A 20,152-nucleotide genomic window follows, 5' to 3' on the forward strand; every position below is an offset into this window, starting at 1 on the left:
CAGTATGTTGTCAATCTTGTGATAATAACAGATCCATACTCACAGTAGGAATAGGAGGCAGGGGTCTACGCGTTGGCGGCTGATGCACTTCTTGCGATGCGTGCTGGCCTTCCTGTCCCGTACGACCAGCGGAGCGCATCCATGCTTCATCATACCTTGGAGGTAAAATGAGTGGCCCTCCATCCCTCTCGTAAAATGCGGAGCCGACCCTATCAAACATGTTTGAAGCCACATCGGGATTCTGGACAATCGGTACGGGAGCATGCAGGTCTCCATCTGCGCTGGAGCTGTAAAGAGCCGTCGAGTCCAGTGTTGATGATAATTCTGACTTGGAGAGAGGAGGAACAGGTTGGACGAGCGCTTCTGGTTGCGGATCTGATTTGGGAGTCCTAGTCATTAGGTTTGGCGAAGAACCAAAGACACAAACACGTAACGTACAGATCTCTGGTGAAGGCGGATAGTCACGCGCGTTACGTGCTCTTCTCCTGTACCGAACACAGAGGACAATGGCCAGCAAGAAGATGAGACCCGCGATTGCGCCAATCTATCGATTGACTATTAGAAAAAAAGGATATGAGCGAAGTTGGATTTGTGTACCGCAACCCCTACGTCTGCACCTGTGCCTAGTGCTGATCTTGCAGTTGGACGAACAGAAGAACTGCTCGTTAGCGATTGAGTAGTAGTAGGCGATGCACCACCCGTCCCAGATGGCAAACCATTGGCACTACTAGAAGACGTCGGACTGAGGTTATAGTAGTCAGAAGGAACTCCTATAACTGCTTTGATATGGCCAAACCGCACCTGGGGACTGCATCATATGCTATGACAGATGCAAGGTTGAACGTGTTTCCCAAATTTTGAACTTGTACGTTGTATGTTTCCCTGTTATCCAATCCCGTCGCGAGGTACTTCAACTGGTTCAGTGCAGTCCAGCCGGAGCGCGGACTATACTGGATTGTGTTGTTCGGTACAGACGCCACAGCAGAAGTACCACCAGACGAAGTCACAGTGACCGTGAAGAGGCCCTGATACCAATCATCACTGCCGTAGATTTCAAACCCCACCGTCGCGTTGAGCGTAAACGATAACATTGCACCGGAGGTGTATGTTGCAATGCATGGGTAGCTCGCGGACTGGTTCGCGTATAGATCGACAACGGACCAAGTCTCGTCCACAGTAAAGAATGGGTTTACAGCTGTCGTGCCCGTGAGCATTCCGTGGATATTGCGAGCTTGAAGGACAGTCCTGAGGTTGCTCGTTAGCTGAATGTGATGACCTGTAGAGGATTGACATGTACCCTGAATCTCCAAGTCCCACGGTGATGTTTACACCAGTAATGGAGATGAGAGAGTTGAGTACAGTAAGCGTCAGATCATGAGGACCATACGTGAGGTTCGTCTGAGTGAAGAGAACACCCTCGTTATCCCCTTGTCCTAAAACCGCAGGATCGAAGTCGATTTGGACAGTATATGCTGCTCGATCGCCGGTGCCATAGATCCACACTCCGGTTCCTGTCCAACTAAGCTCCACGGACGCGCCTACTAGAGTTGTTTTGTGCGAGCTTATCTATGGGTCAACTATGAATGCTATGGAAACTGTGACTTGACTGTAACCCACCCCCTTCCCAAGATTGTTGCTGTATGACCAGTCATCTTGAGCACTCTGAGAGTACGACACGTTCCATTGCGAATCGAGAGGCCCATCTCGATAGGGCAGAAAAATAACGTATGCGGATTGGTCGGTGAAAGTAAAATTGTAGAGAGCAAGCTCTGTATCCGCCTCAGCCATGTGGATCGCCGGATTTCATGCAAGGTGGTACTTCCCTCTGGAGGGCATGCCACCAAGGAAGAACTATCGTAGGGAGGATGGCGTCAGCTAATAGTATCTCCCAAGATAAGGTAGAAGGCCTGAGCGCAGCGAATGCATTAAACCTTAACAGAAACACCGCATATTCAGAAGTATCTGAACAGCCTTGCGGGTCAATGAGGCGATACTCACAACCAAAGAAGTTTGACCGGAGCCTGACAAGATGTGATATTAAAGCCGATTGATATCCGTTCCGTGAGGGTACTTCAGCGCTATGAGTCTTCTATGTGTCACCATTGCCGTATCTCCTGCAGCACTTACAACCTATCATGTATGAGATTGTAAGACTTCCGGCGGTGACAGGATGTCATTGGTAATCGCTTCCCTGAATGAGGTAGTAGTATCACCAGAGGCAGTAACATGAGACGTGCCTTCTCACTGCATAACGCAGTACTGGCAATGGAAGTGACTATTCCGACGAGGTATGTCAAATGCCACTTGACCGCGATTGTGGAGATAAAGCGCGAATAGATGGGCTTACTTGCCGTCTGCTCCGTGTGTCGGAGAGTCCATAAGCACCACAGTTCAGTCATCGAAATTAGCCCGGCCTGCTGCTATAAACAGCACTAGACCATGGGATATGACAACGGGCCTCCCTTCATCAAGCTGAAAAAAATGTTCAGGATACTACGGATGACGCATGCAATAGGGTTTAAATCATAAGATAAGAGTAGTTATAACCTTGGAGGTACGCACAGTCATGGTAGCTCTAAGAAGACTGAGTGGAGCGATAGAGGGGATATGCGCTCTGACCTCAAACGGCCAATCAGGCATCTGCGAACTCAGCACGTTGTCTTCTCAGCCGTCGCGTGGACACGACTCGATGTAACTACTCCCTGTACGAAACTTTCTTCGAAGAAAGTTAATGGCATATTGCTCGAATAATAATTTGGTGACGAACCTAGCTGATTCCATGCCTGTCTCGGTACTATTTGTGTATTTGATGCTCCTCGATCTTATGCGGGCTATAATAGTTAGCATGCGCACATGCGAGTGCGTGCGTGCGTTGCATGCATGCCTAGGTTGACATGTTTAGCGGTAGAGATACCACAGACCGATTTCAGTGCAGCACATTCACTTCCCCGTGAATCATTCGAGTCACACCATTATCCGCGGTAGGGTTCATATTACAGACCAATGATCGGCAGCGGATATGGGGATCCTACGATATGCCGCTTGGATTCGCCAACTCTGCCACCTTCTCCCGACGTCAAACTTACATCGGGTAACCCATGAAGGATGAACGTCATGCTAGCCACGTAGCCAACGCGCTCACCCCGAGAATAGCCCCGCAGGTGTTCCGAGTCTAGGGTTATCGATCCATCGGAGAGCTGATGGAGTGGTCTGTGCACAACACGACTCGCCTGCATATCTCTGTTCGACAGCCAAATTACAACTTTGCCTTTGCTTGTGTCGATACAATGTCTTCGGGCCTGTTCACCAAGAACCCTTCCATACCACCGTCCACCATGATCACTTCCCCAGTAACGTGGCCAGACACGACAGTGGATGACACGAAGACGATCTGTGTCGCAACGTCCTCGGGCGTTGCCACTTTCTTTAGTGGCGTGCTGAAAAACAGTCAGTTTTGCGCAGACCTACCGAGGTGCGTGAGGGGACGTACGTAGCCAGCGAGGGGTAAAGGATCTCGGGATTCTTAAGGGCGTGCGCGGCCATGGGCGTCTTGACCCAACCTAAATACATGCGTGACATCAACGTCATGTTTGATGTGCAATACTGAGATCGAGAAAGCATACCAGGCGCGATACAGTTCACGCGTCCCTTGGGCGCAATCTTGACGATTTCTTTCTTGAGGGTCATAACGAGCCCATACATCATCCCTGGGAAATTGGAATGTGTGTCAGCGATAGAAGCCCGAGTCGTGCAGGAGATTGCGCGTACCGCTCTTGGTCGCCGAGTAGTCGGCATGGCCAAACGGGCCGTATTTCCCTGCTGCGCTCCCGATCATCACGATGGCAGCCTTGTCCTTCTCCGCGGCAGTCGCATCTTCGAGATGCCTCAGATACTCCCGGACTACCAAGAACGACGACGTGAGGTTGGAGTTCAGCGTCGAATTCCATTGCGCGAGAGTCATGCGCGACACGGGCACATCGTTCGGCGGGAAATAGCCATGATTGACGACGAGCACCTGTACCGCACCAAAGCCCTCGGTCTTGACGTTCATCATGCGGATGACATCTTCCTCCTGGGCGAGATTGGCCTGGATGGTGTGAACGCGTGCTGGGCCGTACTCGTCCAACAAAGGATCAAGTGTGGAGGAGGTGGTATTGTAGTGAGCTGTGATCTTGGCTCCTTGCTCTTCCAGTCCGACTTTGGAGTAAGCTTCGGCGGCTTCGTTCACAGAAACATTGACTCACTCAAGTAGAGACGGCATGTTGCCAGACCTATCCCGCCACTTGCACCTGGAGCATAATCTCACTTCAGTGTGTTAAAATCCACATATCTGAAGCACACCCACCTGTCACAAGAACATGAACATCATTGAGAGCGAGGTCCATGATTGGGCGCCTGAGAGTGTATCAACGCAAGCGAGCTGGGAGCGGAGCGGAGGACCTTACTGCCTCGAAACTTGACTACAACCAGTGCACTAGAACTCGAGCTTTTTCAAGGATCTTGTTCGACGGCGAGAAAACAGTCAGCTTGACTGGGTGCAGCCAAGGATATAGGCCCCGCTATCTGGATTGCGCACCTACTGACACACGCATTCAAGATAAGTCAGAAGGTCTGAGCGCAGCAAATGTATTGCACTCTCTGTCAAAAACATCACATATCCAGGAAGATTTGAACAGCTTTGCGGGTAAATGAGGCGATACTGGTGGCCAAAGAAGTCCAACTAGCGCCTGACAAACTATGATACCAAAGCCGACTGAGATCCGTTCCGTGACGGTACTTCAAAGGTTCGAGAAGGCCGCTATGAGTCTTCTGTGGCACCATTTCCATTGGAGGTGCCCACAGTCATAGTAGCTCCAGGAAGACTGAGTGGAGGAAGTTGACTTTCGAACAAGGTCACAGCCATTTAGCATCGCGTATATCAGGTGTGCCAGAGCTACAGAGACCAGGGTTCGTGGCTTGGACAAGTTCGCTTGTTCGCGGCTCTGTTTTGCCATGGGAATGACATTACCTGTAAGGGTATTGACGTCGAAGCCAATCAGCAAACTGTAGTCCCTACAATTGAGTTCAATCTATCATCAGCCATGATGGTACAGGTCCCAAAGTTTTCGATACTTAGCATCAACCTTGTGTCCGATAGTAAAATACACTCCGTGATGGCGACAACGCCATGTCTAGCAGGCCTGCTATATCCAATAAAAGGACATATTTCGGTATCAGTACTGTACTCATTGGGAACTCGTGACATCCGTGTCCTCAACTCAGGATGGACTCAAGCACTAGCGGAAATGTATGGTCAGTGCAATGCCTTCTCTTTTGAAACTGACATGACAGTGGCTGGTTGAACAACCACACTCCCCGATTAATGAGAGGCAAACTGACGGTCAATCGCTGTACTAGTTGGATGTGTACGTGCAAAACATTGACTCAGTGCTGAGGCATCATCTGTTAATATAAGAATGGGCATCGCCAGTGCAAGGGGCACGATCCCGCTAAAGTTCAGTTGAACATCGTCTGGCAATACAACTGAACTTCAAACCGGAATGGAAGATGGATGCCTCGTTTGAAGCCGAAAGGCGGCAGAGGGTGGCAGGCGGGCCACACTGAGCAAATAAGTACAAACTTTTGATTTAGAGTGGGATGCATGCGGCATCATGGACGTGGGCGCTCTCTGATCCAACAGCGAGCATTGGGTTCCTCACTCTTGTTAAAGTGTGCACTTCCCGGAAGCCCACCCCTTTGCGGGAGACTGCCTCCTTTGAAACTCAATTACAGGTGCTGAAACTAACAGGTTTTGCACGTTCTGCGGGGGCAATTAACCTCTGTTTATTGACTTATCGCCGAGCGCCGCCGTCTGTGCACATCCTACAACCTCCATAAGTGCACACGTACAATGGAAGAAGCTCCTCGCGGAAGGAAAACGGAAGCTGTAGACAAGACCGCGAGAGGAGGCCACGGCACGAGCACTACCTAGCGCGTCGTCCGTGGCCTAGCCCTCGTGATGCGGTATGCACAGCGCACACGAAGCATCGTGCGGAACCACGCCGACAACCATGTCGTCGGTCGGATTATGGCGTCTCAATAAGCCGCACGACCGGGACGCCATGTCCCGCGAGCTCTAGTAATGTCATAGTGTGTCGCGCGTACGCTCCGAGTCGTTGTTCCGTATCACGGATGCCATAATGCCTGCGGGGCGAATTAGGCGGTGCGCGGTTCCCTTGTTCCCAGAATCGCGGCGGAGTATGATCGGTTAGTGTCCTTCAGCCTCGACCCGATCGGCGTTGATCATGATTCTCATAGCGTCATTCGACTACTCGAGATTGACGGTGCAGTGCAAGCGATCATATTTCCGTTACGATCGAGCTGGCAGACGCGGGGTACAGAGATCACGGCCCCTGTGATGGGCGTTCAGTACGTCCCCTATAGCCCGCAAGCGCCAATGTGCAGGCACCAGTTGGTGGGTCCCTCAGGAACGCTACATTGTATGTAGAGGTCCGACGGGCCTCGGAAGGACGCGAAGCGTACGAATTGGGCGTTTGGTCCCGGTCCCACGATGGCGATCCCAAAGGTAGAACCTTTGCATCACGCTCAGTGTTATACCATAAGTGACATCGTATCAACTGCCGATTGGTGTTCGGTTTACTTGTCAACAGTCGACTCAATTCATATTGTTGAGGTCGGCCGCTAAATATATGAAACGACTAATAGTGACACTTTGGCCGCTCATAAAGGCCCGTTAAACAATGTCTCGTGAGCGTTGTCTTCCCTCTGGAAGGCTACCTCACAATGCTCATATATATGGGTCTGAGCTGGACGTAAGGCCAGTGAGCCAGCGTTGTCATGACCCCCCATTTGTCAGTCCTACTCGCTCTGGTGACTACTTGCCTGGGTGCTGCTCCTGCAGGTCCTTGGGATGTGTTTAATCTTGCTCCCGAGTCCAGGACGGTATATCCACGCTCCATCCATGGTTCTAGCGGTATTGCCTTGGATTCACAAAACCATCCTGCAGGAGGCAACTACACCTTACCCAATAACGGCTCATATGTGACTCTTGATTTCGGTTTTGAGGTGAGGCGCCTACATATCAAAGTGTTGGCTGCTGAAACATTTGCATGTAGGTTGGCGGACTTGTTTCGCTGAATTTCGACAGCGCCACCTCTACCTCTTCGATTGCACTGGCGTTTACTGAATCGCCTGAGTTCATTCGACCGTATGCTTCCGATGACTCGGCCAATCCGTCTGCAAGCACAACGTACGATGGCGTTCTCCAAGTTCCCAGTCCTCTGACGACGGGATACTGGATCCAGCCACCAGAGCGAATGCGTGGCGGGTTCCGCTACTTGACCGTATCGTCCACATCAAACGGTCCTGTTACGATATCTAATATCTCATGCACGATCTCGTTCATGCCACACGTAGAAAACCTGCGGAGCTACGACGGCTACTTCTATGCTTCAGACCCGGGATACGACGATCCAGACTTCCTCACGAAGGTACTTATACAGCTCGTTCGAGATTCTTGTTTTGCATTATGACGGCACGTTAGATCTGGTATTCCGGTGCGTACACGGTGCAAACGAACATCATCCCCGTACACGCAGGCAGGCAATACCCCCCGGTCCCTTCCCCTGGTGAGAGTGTGTATTCATGCATACCTCGAGCGTCCCCCTCATGTAGACTAGGTTGGCTCAACAACGCGACAATTGGCATTGCAGGGCCCATCCTCGTCGATGGCGCGAAACGTGACAGGTCGGTCTATGGGCGTTTGTAGTTGCAAATGACATGTCAGTCAACGCTTGGTGCATTAGGACTGTTTGGCCTGGCGACATGGGCGTAGCAGTCCCAACTCTGTTCGTGTCGACCCAGGATTTAGTGCCGGCTAAGAACTCCCTTTCGACCTTGTTTGCCCTACAAAACCCCAATACGGGTGCACTCCCATACGCTGGTCCTCCATTTGGCAGCTATATCAATGGTAGTGATACATACCACGCATGGACCCTCATCGGAGCATACAACTACTTCTTGTACTCTGGCGATATCGCATGGCTCAAAGACACCTGGAGCAACTACACGAAGGCGGTGCAGTTCCTCACGAACAAAGTCGACCATACTGGTCTGCTTGACGTTACTGACACTGAAGACTGGGGGCGCTTCTGGCAGGGCGGACACAACTCTGAGGCCAACGCGATTTTCTACAAGGTGTGCTCGAGTTCGCAAAGGCTATTTGCGTATTGATCCACTCACCATGGGCAACGCAGGTCCTCATCAGCAGCGCAGAACTTGCGACCTACCTCAATGTCTCGGAACTCGTAGATGGATACTCCTCCAACGCGACTTCATTGAAAACGGCGTTTAACGACGCGTTTTGGTCTTCAGATGTAGGAATGTATCGCAACAATTTAACGTCCACTCTCTACCCCCAAGACGCAAACTCGCTCGCCGTCTTGTTCAACTTGACAACATCGGCCAAGCAAGCATCCTCTGTTAGCGCCGGCCTGACGCAATATTGGGGCGAGTTCGGCTCCGTATCCCCGGAACTACCTGATACAGTGACGCCATACATCGGTAGCTTTGAGGTAGGTATGGACGTTCGCAACTACGCGGAAATTTACTCAATGATACTTTGATAGCTGCAAGCACACTTCGCCTCTGGGAACGACGCTCGCGCAATTGACCTTCTGCACCTTGAGTGGGGCTATATGTTGTACACTAACATCAGCGTACAATCGACACTCTTAGAAGGCTATACGTCCAATGGATCTTTGTAGTGAGTGTAGTCGTCTAAATTGGATCGTGTTCTCATACTAGAATGCTCATGTTGAACGCAGCTATCGCTCCTCCGATGCATACGACTATGATCCAGCGTTCACTAGTCATTCGCATGGATGGAGCACCGGGCCGACATCTGCTCTTACATTCTACGTCCTGGGTCTAACGGTGACCTCGCCTCAAGGAAGGACTTGGTCGGTTGCGCCCCATTTATCCGGATTGCCGTCTGCCGAAGGCGGCTTCGAAACGCCATTGGGGTGGTACGGCGTGCGGTGGACATCGACAGCAGATGCGTTCAACCTCACAGTCGAGACGCCGACCGGGACGAGCGGCATCGTCACGCTCCCTGTCAGTGGGACAACAAGTGTAGACGGTAATTTGGTACAGGTCGATGGCGCATCACTGCCCTTGAGTGGAGGCAACCACACGATCTCCGTACAATTCTGAGGCTCTACGTAATGGGCCATTTCTTCTATTCATATTTGCACGGAGCATGTATGATCATTGCAAAATAAATGAACGTAAATTCGAGAACGAGTTCATAGACGTTCGTGATTGGCTCATTGGAGGCGCGGACACGTGCACCGTTCCTGGCGCGTCGCGTCAACCGAGGTTCTCAACGTACCAGACTGCCAGCGAATAGCTTCAGTACAGATCACGCTCGTTCTCGGTCTGTGGTCCACAAAAACTGCCATGTCCATCCAACTGGCCTCCGTTATAGATTGGTCGCAGCCGTCTTTATGGCTTTCCGTGTTATCCATTGCCTTCAACCCGACAGCATGGAACATCGTTGCTCGTAACGGTCAGTGCCCACAACGCATGTAACAACGCGACGGGCACTGATTTCACACACTGACAGAATATAGGAACAAGACTATAACGCGCCTGTTTGGCGGAAACGCGAAATATGGCTGCTATTTCCTTGCGTTGATGATATTCTCCTTTGGTATGCTGCGTGACTCATTGTATGTGGCAGCGCACTGGGCTCTCTAAGCGTTCTGACCCTTACTCACATCGTAATCAGGTTCAAGAATGCTATCCTGGAACAACCCCGTAAAGCCATGCTTCCGGAACCTCTAGACACCCTCGTTCCTGCGGCGCTCTTTGCTATCGGACAAGTCTTCGTCGTGACATCGACTTGGGCTCTGGGAGTCACTGGCACATTCTTAGGCGACTACTTTGGCATATTGATGGACCACAGGGTTGAAGGCTTCCCTTTCAACGTGCTCAGGGACCCGATGTACGTCGGAAGCACGATGTCCTTTGTCGCAGTGTCTTTATGGTATGCTCTCGTGCGCCGTATACTGGTATTATGATCTACTCAACTCATGATGTCCCACAGGTTCGAGCGTCCTGCTGGGCTGCTCATCACATTCTACGTGTATGCCGTGTATCTCATCGCCCTGCGATTCGAAGGGTAAGAACGATGAATGCGTAGCATTTGCGAATGCTAACATGTTCGCCTTGACAGACCATTCACGGACATGATCTACTCCAACCGCGCCAATGGACACACGCAGTCCAAAAAGCAGCAGTGAGCGGCAGCGTGAGGGTAAGGGACCTGTGAATGACTCAACTCACGAATACGACATGACGATGTAGAGGTTTCAACACCTGTAGAGCTGGGGTTCTCTTATAGCCAAAATTACTCTACGTGCCTACATTAGCTCCTCCTCCGGTGTAATACTTCACGATATTGATATGTTGGCACAAGATATGCAGGATGCGCGACAGCGTCTTATTATTGTAGCACTACTTTTTAGGCTCGACGCCGAAATGGTAGTTGTCGATGATATTGTCCCAGAGTACCTTGCAGTCAACCGAGGCCTGCAAGCGCGATGCGAGCAAAAATGCTCCGCTCAGCTTCCTGCAAGTCCAGGAATCATACGTCAGTAATGTTTACCTGTAACTATACTGTTTTACCTGTTAAGACTGTACGTCTCCCTCGGGGGCGGGGTGAGCCTGTACTTGAGCATCACTGGGATCTGTGCCCTGATGTCCGCGGTAATGACTGCCCATTGCGAGCCGGGGCCGAACGAGAAGGGCTGCGGTGTGTCCGCCTTGAACGGCGTAGCGAGCAGGGCCATCGAGCGTACATGCGCATCGAGCATGACCTGTGAAGGTGAAAAATGAGTGAAAGTTGCGAGGATGCGGAACGAGGCGTGCTGACATCATTTTCCTCGCCTGTCAGGTAACCAAGCTTGAGGCTCCATTCAATACACGCTTCGCGGTCACCGCTCGCAGCGGCCTGCAGCAAATGTAACCAGTTGTCCATAAACTCCTTGGTATACTCCCGCGTTGCACCAAAGTCCACGAGCTCGACCTGCGGCCCCAAGTGTCAGAAAGATGTGTCGCAGACAATCCAGCCATAGAGCACCTGACGCGTGCGAGTATTCCAGAGGAAGTTCGTCCAGTTAGGATCGGTCTGCATCGTCCTGAGGACAAAAAGCTCTTTCAAACACAAGTCGATGATCCGCGTGGCGATCTGCGATGCACTATCGTCAGCGCACTAGTATTCTGCTGTACTTGTGAAGATGTTTACGTCGTTGCGGCCCTGCTGGTTGAGGGAATCAATGATAGAGCCACCGACGCTAACGCCATTGACATGCTCCATGACGAGCACCTGCTGCGTACTGCCGTCCCATACCCATGGCACTTTGTATTGCGGGTCATTCCCGAGGTACTCCGGCGACGCGAACTTGCGCAAGAACCCTGCCTCGCGAGAGTAGTCGCATTCGTCCGCCAGCTCGGCCTTCATGACCTAGATGCACACGCCAGGGGCTATCACGATTGGACTAGGGTGGATGAATAAAAAAAATGCTGACCTGGATCGTGCGGTCGAGGAAGAGCCCTTTAGGCAGCAGCCTTCCGGCTGTAAGCAGCACCTTGAGGTAGCCGAGGTCGCTCTCGATAGAATTGACGATGTTCGGGAATTGGATCTTGACGGCCACTTTCTCCGGGCGGCCGGTAGGCGATGAGGACGCAGCGAGTACGGCAGAATGAACCTGCCCTATGGACGCGGCGGCGAATGGCAGCCTGTCAAATGACTCGAAGTTATCTTGCCATGAGGGTCCAAGAGAGCCGCGGAGCACTTCCTATCGAAGCGCTAGAGTGAGCGGGATTTACGATAAAGGTGATATGCGCTCTGACCTCCATCTGCCAGTCAGGCATGTAATGCGCGCTGTCTTGCACTCGCCGAAATATGTCCTCGATCTCGGGCGGGAGGACATGGCTGTCTACAGGAACGCCCGTCAGCATGAAGGCAGCCGTTTGACGTGTAGTGCGTTTACCTTGGATGCTCATGAACTGCCCCAGTTTCAGCGCTGCGCCGCGCAGTTGGGTAAGCTTAGCGACAAGGCGCTTGACATTGCCCTCCGTCAGCACGAGCGATGGTGATTGGTGGTCATCGGAACTTGTGGAGCGCCGTAGTAGCTCGGACGCTGCACCATACCCTAAAGACGCTGCCAGCCCTGAACGAACGTAGAAAGAGAAGATGAGACACATTTCTAGTCGGGACATATGCATGCACGCACCTCCATAATGGAAGAAACGTCCGATCCGGGATGAGGGGACCTTGGATGATTGAAGCTTACGAGAAGGTGCAGCGGGGAAGACGGGCTGAGAAAGCGGCAACGATAGCTGAGTAACTATCCATGGCATGTATCGAAGAAACACGCGAAATCTTAACCAAAGGATAGCATTGTGGCACAAGTGCGCGCTTCGCGCGAACAGATATGGCAAAGCATGTACCTACTTCTGCGGCTAGTTCAATAATCCCTGGAATCACAGACGAGTTGGTCTCGATAGCCCCGGACGTTTGCACGGTTTGATGAGCCACCTGGAGTACGTCTTTGGACACAGGTGGTTCGCCAGACTTGACGCCCGACTTAGTAGCTGGCTTGACGTCTATTGGTATATGCCGAGTTAAGGCTGCTTCAATAGACGGAGTGGGTGACTCTGAGTCAGACTGCTGATGCACACGGGATGTGATTCGTGAAGTAGACAGATCAAGTTTGTCGGGGGGTGCTGCCAGAGGAGCTCTCTGAAGCGTAGTCGCTGCCTCTCGTCTGGCCGCAGAGGCGGCATGTCTTTTCCGTGCAGCTGCTGAGTTGGTCACACCTACAGAGGCGGATTGTAGTGGAATTTGAGCTGCTCGAATTTGTACGGCATGGGAAAGGATGTCGACGAAAGAATGGGCGACACAGAACCAATTGAACACGGGTCCAGGCGGCATCCCGCGAGATCTCTTCTCTTCTCAGCTATGAATAGAGCTGCACGCGGGATCTGACGGTAGGCTCTAGAGTCATCAGGTCGAGCGCATGAGGGCGACGACCAAGACGCGAGCAGACGCGGCGATGCGGCATTGGCGCGATCACGTGAGCGCATTGGGATTCAGAAGTGTCTACACCGCAATGAGGTTTTGGTGCGTCGGTCATCTTCAGTACTTCCCTAGCGCAGTGATTAATAGCACGATCCCCAGGGCTTCAGGTATCGCGACATACAATCCTTAACACAAACCACAAAACAGCTAGGACCCGGGATGCGCGAAGTCCGACCCTATCCCAGGTCGACACTTGCCAGAGATCGCCGCTGAGCCTGGCGAATGCTCAAGATCCGTGCGTATAGACCTCTACGTTTGTCACCGAGCTTTATCATAAACAACGACACATTGGGTCTCCAAATTGCAGCAGCCTTCTCACCATGAGTTGAAGGGACATTTAACATCATAATGTGATGTGATTCCAAGGGATACAGTCGCATCGTGTCCGGGCCCATCCGTAACCAAACATTTGTGACGACGAATTGTATTCATGACCCTGTGGAATGTTCCACAAGTGAGTCTGGACTCTCAAGCTTGTTGGGTGCTTAAAGAAACATGGCATAGTCTGCAGTGGCAGGAATGGACACCATTTCCAAGAGTACATGGCATTCATCCGACAATCTGCGATCAACTGGTTTGAGCAATGTTATCACAGTGCCCAAGGCCCAGTCTCAGATTCTTCATATGACAGTCGGGTGCGGCTTTGGCGTCTCTGCCGTCTCTGGGAAGAGTGCTCCTAATCATCTGCCTCGCGTCCTGTGTGGTTCACCCTCCCACGTCCCGCAGCATCACAGAACTGCCTTCTATGCCTTCGCCAATAGGCAGTGCAACTTTACACGGCGTGCATTATACAAGACCCTGTCTGTTATAAGAGCATCTTCCGTACGATACGAACAGCAGGCACAAGTGCCCGTGAGGGTGTCTCATAGCCTATTGTTCACGGTGCGCAGATCGCCTGTAACTTTGCCGTACCTTAGTTTGCTGTATGCCTCGTGCACATACTGAATGTCGGTGGCCACCTTCTAGTGTGTCTTGATACGCCACCGCGCTCGCGAGGCTGACCTCGATCAAACGTTCGTCTACTCCCGATCACGACCGCACTCATGAACACAGGCGCGATGCCAACACGCTGCACATTGTGACAGACGGCAATGGGATCGCAGTCTAGAGCTTGTGCTGCTATGCTGAGCTGTGCGTTCTCCTTGCACTTCTCGGAAGCCGTTCACATCGCCCCAGAATCCGAAGAACTTGTTTTCCTTTACAGGCTCGGTGTACTCATTGTGGCTGTTGATGCAGCGCCTCCGGGCTCTATTGACGAGTATATTAATGGTCCGTCCCGCCACTCCCAAGCCTCATCGCTCTAGCCCCTAGTCGTCGACGAGGCCGCGCAACTAACCCCACTACTACCCTGTATGTTTGTCGTGTACTTCATGCCACTCCCTTCGCTGCTGACGGGACAAATCCAGACCCCCTAATCCGAAGGACTCGAGAAGCACGATCCATCTTTCAGTTGTCCTATAATTGAAGATCATGTTGTTGTACGCTCTCCATGTCGCGGCGAGGAGGATTTGGAAGACCGACAAGAAGGAAGATCCCCGCGTTGCGATGCTGATGTTTGTACGTGCCATCGCTGGTCTTGGCACATGCCGCGCGGTGTCGGCCGCTAACTGTTCTCGTCTCAGATTGTTCTTCTCCTCGCCTGGGCGATCCCATTCGTCTTCCACGCTCTGTGGAACAGCGACCACACCGCTGCAGCACTCAGCGAAATTGCCGCGCAGTCAAGTGATCTCGTCAGCATGTCTGACAACTCGACGCAGCTGTCGGGTTCAGGCGTTATGATGCTGCACGCAACGTATACCTGGGTTAACAGGTTGTACTATGCCCCTTTGATCGCCTGCATGGCTCTCGCGTCCCTGGGTGTTGAAGGCAGGCTCGTCCACGGATGAGGGCGCCGATAGTCATGAAACCACAGCGAGATAGAATTGTACTGGCCGATTACGGTGACACATCCGTTTGACTATTTTGCGAGCGCACTGTTATCTTATTGTATTGTATCATCAGTTATTTGGCATCCTGGGATTGTGTCGTTCTAATAGGTTTCGAGCGATTGTTTTGGCATTTCGAAATATGCTCTGTTAGCAAACTTTGCCACACTTGATGACAGTCCCCGCGAGACCCTACGACCCACTATATGGAGCAGAATGAAGACGAAGTCATAGTCGCACCGCTTACCATAGTGTACCATAGTGAAGGAGCGATGTTGAAGTGTGCTTACCACGCGACTCCTGTTCCCCAAACAAGCTGACTTCGGATCATACCAATATCAATGTTTATATCCAGGCCAGTGACTAGCACACCACAGCGTTACATTGCATTTAGTGATAGCGATAGGGTATCCCGTTCCGCAGGAAAAGAAGCCGGTAGACACGAATCCTAAGGGCGCATGCACGGACATCAATCGTTGAGAGCGGCCAGGTAACTCTGCGAATAAAGAACATGAACTTTGACCCAGATGTGATCCGTCCTACTCACCTCCTTCTCCTCTAGGAACTCGAAGTATGTCAAGGCCACGGCGACATAGAAGCTCGTGTCCACACCGAGCATTCGTACCTGCGTCCTGTCTACCTCAATATATCCGGAACTTGACCGCACAGTCCACACAGGCGTACGGTCGTGGAAGGTCAGGAGAGGTATTGGCGTCGGCGTCGGAGCGTTGCGCTGGCCGCCTGGGCTGGTGACGGGAGGCTGCAGAGGTGGAATTGGTGAGAGCGTGAAGGAATAAGAGTGTGAGGGCGCGTTGTTCTTCAGGGCGGACATAACGCGTGTGAATAGCGACGTGCTCGGAGGTGCCTGGGGGATAAGCGGCGCAGAATGTGGAGTTAGAAGGAAATGCGTGATGGGGGAGAGGGGCGAAGGCGGGGGTCGCTTCAATCGCTTCATTGGTGCCGACGATGAGGATGGCGAGGGTGCGATCTCTTCAAGCTTTGCCTGCACAGCGGTTGGCGAGGGAGGCCGCACGACTACAATGGGTGTCTGAGGGGGCGGCGTTGGAGGATATGAGTGCACGGCCTCGCGCGGGCCTTCTGTGACTGTAATATCCGAGTCCATTGAGTCGCGGGCCGAGTCAGAGAACGCCGTCCGTGGCGTGGTGCTAAGTGAATACGATGGCGGGTTCGTCCGGCACGCGAAGGTGAGCGCAGAATCGGCATGATATGGGGACGTCTGAGGGAGGGGGAGGAGCGGGATGAACATGCCGGGTGGGAAGGACGGCGTGCTCAGGCGGATATACCACCCGCGTTTCGGACGGTGGATCGTCCATAGTATGGTTGACGAAGCATTTTCCTGAGCGGACTTTAGACAGGTACGTGTGGCCACTTCAGACAGGGCCACTCACAACAAGGTGCTCAATGATCTCCTCGTCTGCGAGGAATCTTTCCTTAATGAATGGAGGTTAGGTGGATGCGCAGCCCAAAGGATAGGTAGACTTGCCTTGTACCAAAGTACCTTATCTGAGCCTTCCTCCGACACGTTCACTCGCATGTCAGATATGACATCTGAGCTGCAATACACTGTTCCACGTTACTACGCCGGTGCTTGAAGGAAAAGACGTACCTCTGAACATGAAACCGCGACAGATCGCGGGGGTCCATGTGTGGTGTCTGCATGACAGCTGGCTCTGGGCAGCCACACCCGTTGCTGTCAGGCTACACCGTGGAAGCGCACTACGCCTGCCGTTGCCCCTGAATATATTGAGTCCTGAGTCGAGATCACAGCGGCGGCCCGACTCGGAATCCGTGTGGCAGTAGATGCGCAATCCAGATAGCGGGGCCTATATCCTTCGCTGCACCCAGTCAAGCTGACTGTTTTCTCGCCGTCGAACAAGATCCTTGAAAAAGCTCGAGTTCTAGTGCACTGGTTGTAGTCAAGTTACGAGGCAGTGAGGACCTCCGCTCCGCTGCCGGCTCGCTTGTGTTGATATAGACGCCCACTATAGAGTATACTCTCAGGCGCCCAATGATGGACCTCGCTCTCAATGATGTTCATGTTCTGGTGACAGGTGGGTGTGCTTCAGATATGTAGCTTTTAACACACTGAAGTGAGATTATGCTCCAGGTGCAAGTGGCGGGATAGGTCTAGCAACATGCCGTCTCTACTTGAGTGAGTCAATGTTGCCGTGAACGAAGCCGCCGAAACTTACTCCGGAGTCGGACTGGAAGAGCAAGGAGCCAAGATCACAGCTCACTACAATACCACCTCCTCCACACTTGATCCTTTGGTGGCCGAGTACGGCCCAACACGCGTTCGCACCATCCAGGCCAATCTCGCCCAGGAGGAAGATGCCATTCGCATGATGAACGTCAAGACCGAGGGCTTTGGTGCGGTACAGGTGCTCGTCGTCAATCATGGCTATTACCCTCCGAACGATGTACCCGTGTCACGCATGACTCTCGCGCAGTGGAATTCGACGATGAACTCCAACCTCACGTCATCCTTCTTGGTAGTCCGGGAGTATCTTAGGCATCTCGAAGACGCGACTGCCGCGGAGAAGGACAAGGCTGCCATCGTGATGATCGGGAGCACAGCAGGGAAATACGGGGAATTCGGTCATGCCGACTACTCGGCGGCCAAGAGTGGTACGTGCAATCTCTTGCACGGCTCGGGCTTCTATCGCTGACACACATTCAAATTGTCCAGGCATGATGTATGGACTCTTGATGACCCTCAAGAATGAGATTGTCAAGATCGCGCCCAAGGGACGCGTGAATTGTATTGCACCTGGTTCGCTTCCTCGATCTCAGGTTTTCACATCAAGCATGGCGTTGACGCCACGCATGTAGGTTGGGTCAAGACACCCATGGCCGCGCATGCCCTCGAGAATCCCGAGATTGTCTACCGCGCTCTGGCCACGTACGTCCCCTCATGTGCCCCGATGGGTCTATATGCAGGATTAACTGTTTTCCAGCATGCCACTAAAGAAAGTGGCAACGCCCGGGGATGTTGCGACACAGGTCGTCTTCGTGTCGTCCACTGCTGTGTCTGGCCACGTTTCTGGGCAGGTGATCATGGTAGAGGGTGGTATGGAAGGACGTTTGTTGAACAAGCCCGAAGACATTGTATTGTGACCGAGAAAAGCAAGGGCGAATTTGTAATTTGATTGTCGAATAAAGGTATGCAGGCGAGTTCTATTGTGCATATACTATTCCACCAGGGAACTGGTGGGTTGATTTTCCTACAATCGGAAGTTCTACGGGGCCATTCTCAGGCGGAGAGCCTAACATGACATTCACTCCCTACGGGCTACCAGAGATAGGTCTGATGTCAGGACAAGGTGACAGGGTTAGCGCATCCAAGCGGCATATTGCATGATGACCTACATTCGCTCCCGGTGCAATATACACCCTACCATGGATGTCGATGATGATGTGGCTCGAGTGATTCGCGCGCAGGCGTATGTACTGCATTGAGATTGGCCTGTGACATCTCTGCCGCTAAACATGTGCACTCAGGCATCTATGCAACGCATGAACACATGCGACATGCATGAGAGCGTTGTGAAATCCAGTCCCGTCTTTTTTAATTCAAGGGGATTATATGAGTGCGACCGAGTTATTACCAATGGACTCCGTGCCCTCATATGGAAGTGTTTAACAGTGCACACCTCACAGGATGTCTTTGTCGTAGCATGGTGCGCACCTTTGAGGGAGGGAAGCGCAGGTCAACCCCACCCCACCCTCCTCACCTCTCTTGCTTCCAGATAGAGGTGAGGAGGGTGGGGTGGGGTCATCTGCCACCCTGTCTGCTGTTCCTTGATGGGATGCTGAGCTTGAGCCTGAGGAGGCCTCACGTGCAGTGGGGAGCGTGATGCATCAGCAGCATCCCGCTCCTTCCAAAGGATGAGTAGGTTCTCGGCGTGTGTTTCCACTGCACACCACTTAGTGAAGGCCTCGAAGGTGTCACTCTGAGAGTAGGCAAGCTTCAGAACCTTTCCACAGCTTTGGTAGAACCATCGCCACCGGAACACATGTTCGGTGGTATGGGCTTGAGGCTGCACACTCGCCCTGGAATGGGGACACCTGGTGTCGTGATCACTGAGTGCTTCAGCGAGGAGTTCTGCTTGCCCGAAGGTAGGTTGAGTTGCAGGAACTCAAGTACATTGTTCACTGACCAGCCACAGTGACCTTTGAGTACAATCACTGTGGCAATACGTTAGCGAGGCATCCTTTGGGCTTTTGTTTGGATTCAAAATGGACACTTGAACAGATTGTGCTACCGAGTTTCCAAATCGCCTCCACACATGTATTTTTGGGGACCCGGAATGTGGAACTGAGTGCAATACACGCTGCGATATAGTCTATAACCATACTACTATTGTTTTGTTGGAGTATGGGACCAAGAAGCTCAAGTGTGCAAATCATACCTGTGGCCTGAGTCGTTCTGCACACATCACCATATACGATGAACACTGTACTCGCCGAGATCATTTATATTCACAGGGTATTGTCCTTTTCACTGTTATCTGCAGCAACACGCGGCTACCTGCCAGTTCATCGTAGCCACAGCCATGTCCCTGTACACGCACATGACCATCACTCACACATGTACATGCAATCTTCTTGTCACAGTTTCCCTAATTTTACCTAATTTTTCCGCTATTTCTGCGGACATATCAAAGGGTATAGGGACTTATCCATACTTATCCGTCCGCATATGGGTACAACTGCATATCTAAGGGGTTACCCGCTTAAATAAGCGATACATGATCTTGTTCTGGACACATCAGGCTAAACTCTGATGCCGGACCTTTTCTAGATAGAAACCAGACTCCTTTTGGACCATGACATCATTCTGACATCATAGGTAGGAGCTAGGCTCAGGCACTAGGCCATAGGCCGGTCAATTCTGGACCCTAGGCCCAGGGCAGGGCAGGGCCAGACTATGACATCATATATGACATCATAGAGCACATGATACTTAGTAATCCTTACCCAGCTAGGTACCAGGGGTCCATTATCGGTCCCTGGGGGGTTTTCCCTCATGTATATAAGGCAGCATCCTGGGGCACCC

At 52.1% G+C, this 20,152-nt stretch overlaps 8 protein-coding genes across 8 annotated transcripts; 3 read left to right on the forward strand and 5 right to left on the reverse strand.

Moving 5' to 3' along the window:
* Nucleotides 1–39: 39 nt before the first annotated feature.
* POSPLADRAFT_1159710 (hypothetical protein) lies at nucleotides 40–1,788 on the reverse strand (the record flags this gene model as incomplete). Its single annotated transcript, XM_024487444.1, has 6 exons — nucleotides 40–112; nucleotides 156–375; nucleotides 439–485; nucleotides 802–1,245; nucleotides 1,298–1,566; nucleotides 1,618–1,788. The coding sequence occupies 6 exons, from the start codon at nucleotides 1,786–1,788 to the stop codon at nucleotides 40–42; spliced, it is 1,224 nt and encodes a 407-aa protein (XP_024333402.1).
* Nucleotides 1,789–3,256: 1,468 nt separating this feature from the next.
* Nucleotides 3,257–4,385, reverse strand: POSPLADRAFT_1159673 (hypothetical protein; the record flags this gene model as incomplete). The annotated part of the gene is made up of 6 exons (XM_024487440.1): nucleotides 3,257–3,437; nucleotides 3,491–3,560; nucleotides 3,624–3,707; nucleotides 3,769–4,209; nucleotides 4,245–4,289; nucleotides 4,346–4,385. 6 exons carry the CDS (start codon nucleotides 4,383–4,385, stop codon nucleotides 3,257–3,259), a joined length of 861 nt encoding a protein of 286 aa, XP_024333403.1.
* A 2,452-nt stretch (nucleotides 4,386–6,837) lies between these two features.
* On the forward strand, nucleotides 6,838–9,302 carry POSPLADRAFT_1186437 (glycoside hydrolase family 78 protein; the record flags this gene model as incomplete). Its single annotated transcript, XM_024489224.1, has 8 exons — nucleotides 6,838–7,065; nucleotides 7,116–7,490; nucleotides 7,544–7,628; nucleotides 7,680–7,746; nucleotides 7,806–8,225; nucleotides 8,270–8,573; nucleotides 8,628–8,764; nucleotides 8,826–9,302. 8 exons carry the CDS (start codon nucleotides 6,838–6,840, stop codon nucleotides 9,211–9,213), a joined length of 2,004 nt encoding a protein of 667 aa, XP_024333404.1. The 3' UTR covers nucleotides 9,214–9,302.
* Nucleotides 9,303–9,459: 157 nt separating this feature from the next.
* On the forward strand, nucleotides 9,460–10,304 carry POSPLADRAFT_1062438 (hypothetical protein; the record flags this gene model as incomplete). Its single annotated transcript, XM_024481514.1, has 5 exons — nucleotides 9,460–9,568; nucleotides 9,626–9,731; nucleotides 9,791–10,048; nucleotides 10,109–10,183; nucleotides 10,238–10,304. The coding sequence occupies 5 exons, from the start codon at nucleotides 9,460–9,462 to the stop codon at nucleotides 10,302–10,304; spliced, it is 615 nt and encodes a 204-aa protein (XP_024333405.1).
* Nucleotides 10,305–10,518: 214 nt separating this feature from the next.
* Nucleotides 10,519–12,270, reverse strand: POSPLADRAFT_1159115 (hypothetical protein; the record flags this gene model as incomplete). The annotated part of the gene is made up of 8 exons (XM_024487398.1): nucleotides 10,519–10,633; nucleotides 10,690–10,880; nucleotides 10,937–11,089; nucleotides 11,144–11,251; nucleotides 11,309–11,527; nucleotides 11,592–11,861; nucleotides 11,917–12,002; nucleotides 12,057–12,270. The coding sequence occupies 8 exons, from the start codon at nucleotides 12,268–12,270 to the stop codon at nucleotides 10,519–10,521; spliced, it is 1,356 nt and encodes a 451-aa protein (XP_024333406.1).
* Nucleotides 12,271–14,490: 2,220 nt separating this feature from the next.
* On the reverse strand, nucleotides 14,491–16,752 carry POSPLADRAFT_1159522 (hypothetical protein; the record flags this gene model as incomplete). Its single annotated transcript, XM_024487432.1, has 5 exons — nucleotides 14,491–14,814; nucleotides 15,620–16,429; nucleotides 16,482–16,523; nucleotides 16,592–16,646; nucleotides 16,700–16,752. 5 exons carry the CDS (start codon nucleotides 16,750–16,752, stop codon nucleotides 14,491–14,493), a joined length of 1,284 nt encoding a protein of 427 aa, XP_024333407.1.
* A 352-nt stretch (nucleotides 16,753–17,104) lies between these two features.
* Nucleotides 17,105–18,210, forward strand: POSPLADRAFT_1050533 (hypothetical protein; the record flags this gene model as incomplete). The annotated part of the gene is made up of 6 exons (XM_024480004.1): nucleotides 17,105–17,144; nucleotides 17,201–17,245; nucleotides 17,272–17,721; nucleotides 17,783–17,866; nucleotides 17,887–17,995; nucleotides 18,051–18,210. 6 exons carry the CDS (start codon nucleotides 17,105–17,107, stop codon nucleotides 18,208–18,210), a joined length of 888 nt encoding a protein of 295 aa, XP_024333408.1.
* Nucleotides 18,211–18,971: 761 nt separating this feature from the next.
* POSPLADRAFT_1103716 (hypothetical protein) lies at nucleotides 18,972–19,199 on the reverse strand (the record flags this gene model as incomplete). The annotated part of the gene is made up of 1 exon (XM_024483247.1): nucleotides 18,972–19,199. A coding segment is annotated over one exon (228 nt), but the record flags the coding sequence as incomplete, so codon positions are not given.
* Between the last annotated feature and the right edge of the window lie 953 nt (nucleotides 19,200–20,152).

Source organism: Postia placenta, assembly GCF_002117355.1.
Source record: "Postia placenta MAD-698-R-SB12 unplaced genomic scaffold POSPLAscaffold_22, whole genome shotgun sequence".
Classification (NCBI taxonomy): domain Eukaryota; kingdom Fungi; phylum Basidiomycota; class Agaricomycetes; order Polyporales; family Adustoporiaceae; genus Rhodonia; species Rhodonia placenta.